General features: G+C 39.3%; 1 protein-coding gene across 1 annotated transcript in view; it reads left to right on the top strand.

Moving 5' to 3' along the window:
* tsc2 (TSC complex subunit 2) overlaps positions 1-932 on the top strand; it is a 53,631-nt gene extending 52,699 nt beyond the window's left edge. The window contains exon 33 of the mRNA XM_048609691.1: positions 870-932. Coding sequence (XP_048465648.1) covers positions 870-932 — 63 coding nt within the window. The remainder of the gene's footprint in view (positions 1-869) is intronic.
* Positions 933-5,766: the final 4,834 nt, after the last annotated feature.

The following is a 5,766-nucleotide window of genomic DNA, read 5'->3' as shown; positions in this document are numbered from 1 at the left end:
TGTGTTCATCCAGCTCTACACCTTGTTATCTCTGGTTCACTGATGTCCTTCAGGGAAGGAAACTACCATCATTATCTGGTTGGCCTACACATGACTCCAGACACATAGCAATGGGGTTGATTCTTAACTGCCCGCTAGCTAATTAGGGATGGGCAATAAATGCTGGCCCAGCCAACAATGCCCTCTTCCTGTGAATGAATAAAACAAAAATGAAGTGGTGCAACATAGAGGTTTAAAGACCAGGATCCACAAAATTCAATGAGACTGGATAGTCCGTTCATGGCTAGCATGGACAAGATGGGCTGAACAGCCTTCTTCAATTCAGTAAATTTATCTTGCTTGTATTTTTTCATGACTTCAGTGATAGGTTTTTTTTCCTTTCACCATTATTTCACTGAAGTGGACAGCATTAAAGGTTTCATCTGAGCATCATTCTGTGCGCATTAGCCGCAATTCCCTGATGTTGTATTATTAACAAGCACAGAGTCTGAAATCCTGAATGACTTTTGTGGGAGGACAGTTGCAGGTTGCTAGGATATGAATAGATTTCCATCATTTTAGAACACAGTAAATATATTCTGTCACAGGATGGAGGAGAATATTAAAGTGAATTATGAAGTGATAAAGGCAAAACCAACAAACTACCCCGATGTACATGTGGAGTTGCATATTCTCTTTAAATTCTGAAGGATAACTGTTCAATTTTCTCATCTTCAGTAAATGACTCGGAAACAACTGATTCTGGCCAACTCCTGCCTGCAAAGTCTGAACTATTTTTGAGAAAATACTAATATTGAATTTTGAGATCCTAATTTTTTTAATGTTTCTCATATCAATCCTGTGTATTATCACTCGTTCAAAATTTTCAGGTTAATGTCCAGGTCAAGATCTCCATCTGTCGTGGTGGTAGCCGGGTGATGGAAGGAAACTGATAAGGAATGATTATCCTCATGCACACAGAATCCAGTCCACCATTACCTGGAACATCACTGCCTTCCATTACCTCTCGGGCCGTCAATGCCTCCATTTTCAGATTTTTACTCTTGTTTTCAAAACAGTCCAAAGCCTTATCCTTCCTTGTGACTGTAACCTGTTCTAGATTTGAAACCTCCTATGTCTCTGCCTCCTCCATTACTGATCTCTCACACGTGCTGATTTGTCACCTCCACACCCCACCAACTCAAATTCTTCAGCAGCCCAAGCTCTAAGCTCTGGAATTCCCTCTTTCAAACTCTCCAATGCTTTCTCTCTCTTTAAGACCCTCTTTAATAACAATTCCATTGCCCAACATGAACACCTCTTGTAATATCTCCTTACATGTCTCAATGTCAGATTTCTGTCTATTAATACTTCTGCAAAGTCCTTTAGGATACTTGACCACATTAAAGGTGCTATAATAATGTAAATTGCTGTTGTTTTGTGGTTCTCTTGTGGGACTGTTCTTCAAGGTAAAACATTTGTACCATTGGGCATGCATTTGTGAAGTGACCTGTCTAATACAAGCTATTTTGTTCAAACAGTTCATTTCAGAATTAAAGCCACTTACAGGTATGTGTTATTGAACTGGTCAATTAGAGATGCCCCTCAGCCTCTAAGGGGTACGGACAGGAGTAGATAATTCAGTTCATTTAGCCTGTTCCAGCTTTCAATTACACCTCCTCACACTATCCCTGCATCATTTGATTATCTTACTATCAAAATATATATTGATCTCATTCTTGAATGTACTCAATGATTAAATATCCCAAGCTCTGTTGGAGGAGAGAATATTAAAGATTCATGACCTTATAAGTGAAATAATTGCTCCTAATCTCACTTCAGATGGTTGACTCCTGGGACATTTGCAGATCCCTGTGAAGGGAAGCATTGTGTCTGAATCTACCTGATCAAAGCTTCCCAGGATGTTTTATTTTTAAAAAATAGACTGTCATTAATTCAACTCAAGAATATAGACTTAATGTACGTATTCTCCCCGCTAGGATAGTTTCTGCATCCCAGAATCATTCAGCTGAACCGTGTTACACTTCCTGTGGGTAATATCGATAGAGAACTGTTTTTAGCACTCCAGGTGTAGTCTCAACAGGCCCTATACAATTGCAGGAAGACTCCCTTACTTTTATTTTTCATTCCTTTTGCAACACAAGCTCAAATACTGTTTGCTTTCCTAATTATTAACTGTATTTGCATATTAACTTTTTATGATTTGGAATCCCAGTTCTCTCTGAATACCAACATTTTACAGTCTCTCACCATTTAATGATATTCTGCCTTTTAATTCATCCTATCAAAGTAGATCACTTCATATTTCTCAGCATTTTGTTCTGCTCATTCACTACTTAATTGATTTTGCAGTTTTTTTTGCATCATCCTCACAGCCGTAGTTTCTACCTAATTTTGTATCATCAGCAAACTTTAATGCATTATTTAGCACCTAACTCATTGAATCTAAGAAGCTGATACCCTGGCACTGATCCTTGTGGTATTCTGCTAGTCATAGCCTGCTAAGCTGAAAATGACCCATTGACAATGTTCCTATGCTTGTTTTCTGTCCATTATCCATTCCTCAGTCCATGCTAATGTATAAACCCCAAATACATGAATTTTGATTTGCTGCAAACTTATCATGTGACACATTTTTGAATTATTTTTGAAAATCCAAATACATTGCATCCAGTGGTCCTCTGATAGCCATTCTCCACGTTGTAACCAGAAAAAAAACTCTTGAAATCAATTACAATGTTAATCCATTCATCCAAATTGACTTCTGTCCAATCAAAAAAGTAGGTTTCTAAGTACCAGGTTCTCATTTTCCTTATAATTGGTTTGGGCATTTTTCTTAACACTATATTGAGATGAATTTGGTGATTTATCAATCAGATATTATGCCAAAGTGCTTTGTGTTGTGTGCAGTTCTGTGGAGGAACTACTGGACTGTGGTTCTGACATGAAGAACACATTAGCTCTTTGTTTCTGAAGTTGATATTGTGTTAAACCCTAGAAAATGGGCCTGAGCTCCTAATTACCTCATTGATTGTGGTAAAAGCTAAAGATGAAAACTTCAGTTTAGGATTTAATATGCAGCTGCTTTAAAGGTGATTGAGTTAATGAGTTGATTTCAATGTCATGACACTTTAAGATTAGCAGTGGCTTGTTGAGCTATATTCTTGAGTCACAAGGTGAGGTGTTCAAGTCCCAGCTCCAGGAATTGACCAGAAAAATGGTAATGAACACTCAAGGACAACAATGGGTATTTAGATGTATATCTGAGAATGTTTTTAGGCAGTGGGGTTAATGGGTTTAATTAGATCTCTACTTCTCTGCTGCATCATTCAATGATACACTGCCTCTGAGGAAACTGAGTTACTGGACCAGTCCTAACTGAGGAGGAAAGTGTTTGTTCAAGAGAGTATTTTCTTCAAAAGTGATTTAGGTCTGGCAAACCCTTTGCTCTCACATGTTCACTAAATGCAGGCACATTGACATGAATCCTGCAGCAAAGGGAATTTGCATTGTTTGAGCGTGATGTGGCAAAATGTGACATGTGACTTGTTGACTTCAAAGTTCCCAAACTTATTTTCCCTTTGATGATATTGCCCCTTTAATAGAGGTAATAATTGAGAGTTCAGAAGCAATAAAAAAAGTAATCCTTTTATAGCCTGTAGTTTGCAAATAATGCACCCAGGAGATAGAATGCACAGTAATTACATTTGCTATTAATAATTAACTGCTTCAAGGGATCTCTTATGCAAATATGGATGCAGTTATTTCCCTAATCCAACATGGTGTTGCTGTTTTTTAGTTTGACTTTTTGTAAAATAAAATTCTCCAGTCCTTGGCTAAGCTCCAAATGAGTCATGTACTCCATTACCAGTGATATCAAAAGGTTGTGTTTCTTTATTTATAAAAAGATGCATAATCACAGAATAGATTGAATCTACTAACTGGCCTGATCAGGAATGAAACAAAATGGAAATATCACAGAAGAGGAATTTAGCAAGGCACATCTCCATGATTTCTGATTGAATCAATTCAGTTCAGTTATTTAATGCCATGCTTAACCCAATTTAGGGTGATGGTAATATAGTTACTGCACAGAGGGAGGCCAATCAGTCCATCAAGCTCAAATTAACTGTCTGCAGGAGCAATTCAGTCATTCCCTCACCCCTAGAATCCTGAGAATCTCTTCCCTTCAGGCACTTATCTGGTTCCCTTTCAAAAGATATGATGAGCTTCCACACTGTCAGGCAGTACTGTCCAGATCATGAACACATGCTGCGTTTTTCTTCTCATGGATTTGATTATTTTGCCAACTGGTTTTTGATCCCTCCATTATTGAGAACAGTTTCACCCTATTTCTTCCGTCTAGCTCAGTCATTACTGCTGAATACCTCTATCGAATCTTCTGTCAACCTTCTCTTCTCCAAGGAGAACAAGCCCTGCTTGTCAATCTGTTCAGATAACCACAGGCCCTCATCCCTGGAACCACGCTCATGAATCCTCAATACCTTCTATAAATCCTTCATCTTTCCTAAAGTATGGAACTCAGAAGTGGGAGCAGTTCTCCAGTGGAGGCTGAACCAGTGTTTTCTGAAGCAGGGTCATTCTGGACTCGAAACATAAACTCTGCTTCCCTCTGCACAGATGCTGCCAGTAGTACTGAATTTCTCAGCATTCTCGGTGTTTGTTTCAGATTTCCAGCAAGCGCAGTATTTTGTCTTTATTCCAGTGTCTTCTACAGGTTTTCCACCACCTTCCTGGCATTGTGTGGGACTGTGTGCACTGATTTATAAAGTGCTGGGCTCTATATGCCTTATTAACTGCTTTCTCAACCTGTCCTGTCACTTTTAATGATAGCCCCGGGTTCTTCTGTATTTTTGATCATAGCCAATTACTGCCTAAGTGACTATTCCTTTGATTCTTTCATCAGTCACCTTAACTAATTCCTTCTGCCAATGGGAAGACAGAAGCATAGAAACTTGGAGCAGTAGTAGGCCATTTGTCTCTTTCAGCCTGCTCCAACATTCATTATGATCATCTAACTCCTGCTTTCTTCCCATAACCTTTGATTCCTTTAGCCCCACGAATTATGTCTGACTCTTTCTTGAAAACATTCAATGTTTTTACCTCAGCTGCTTTCTGTGGCAGAGAATTCCACTGGCTCAGCACTCTCCGGTTGAAGAAATTTCTCCTCAGTCCTAACTGACCTATCCTGCATCCTTAGACCCAAGGTGCTGAACTCCCCAGTCACTGGGAACCTCTTTCAAACACCAGAGGCAAATCCGAAGAGGGAGCAAGGATGGAGGTGGGAATTTTCTGTGCGGTGAACTGTAATCTTGAACATTGAAGTGTTCAACATCTACTCTGCTTAGCCACACTGTTCTTTTAAGGGAAAGAAAGAAGTTTCATTGAGTAGACCAAAACTTCCCTGAACTGCCTGATGCTTTTCTTGGTTTTTCCCCTTATATACCCTGATATCCACATTGCATTTTTGCACAGGATGTGTTCATGTCACTCCACATGTGGATCTGTTGGCGTGATCACACCTTCTGGCTGCACATTCTCATCCTTTTCCTTTCTTTGCCACTCCACAAGATTGAACAAATAGCAAACTAATTCAAACAGACACATTTACAATCCTGAGTCACTGCAACTCGCCACCTCAGGGGGCTAACCATCTCTCTGCCATGATGGCAGGTCAGGAAACGATGAGTAGCAATAAATCCAGACTGCATTTTTCCTTCACGCAGTTTAAGAAAATGGCTGTGC

Source organism: Rhincodon typus, chromosome 21 (assembly GCF_021869965.1).
Source record: "Rhincodon typus isolate 14 chromosome 21, sRhiTyp1.1, whole genome shotgun sequence".
NCBI lineage: Eukaryota > Metazoa > Chordata > Chondrichthyes > Orectolobiformes > Rhincodontidae > Rhincodon > Rhincodon typus.
This window is presented reverse-complemented; position numbering and strand designations above follow the sequence as displayed.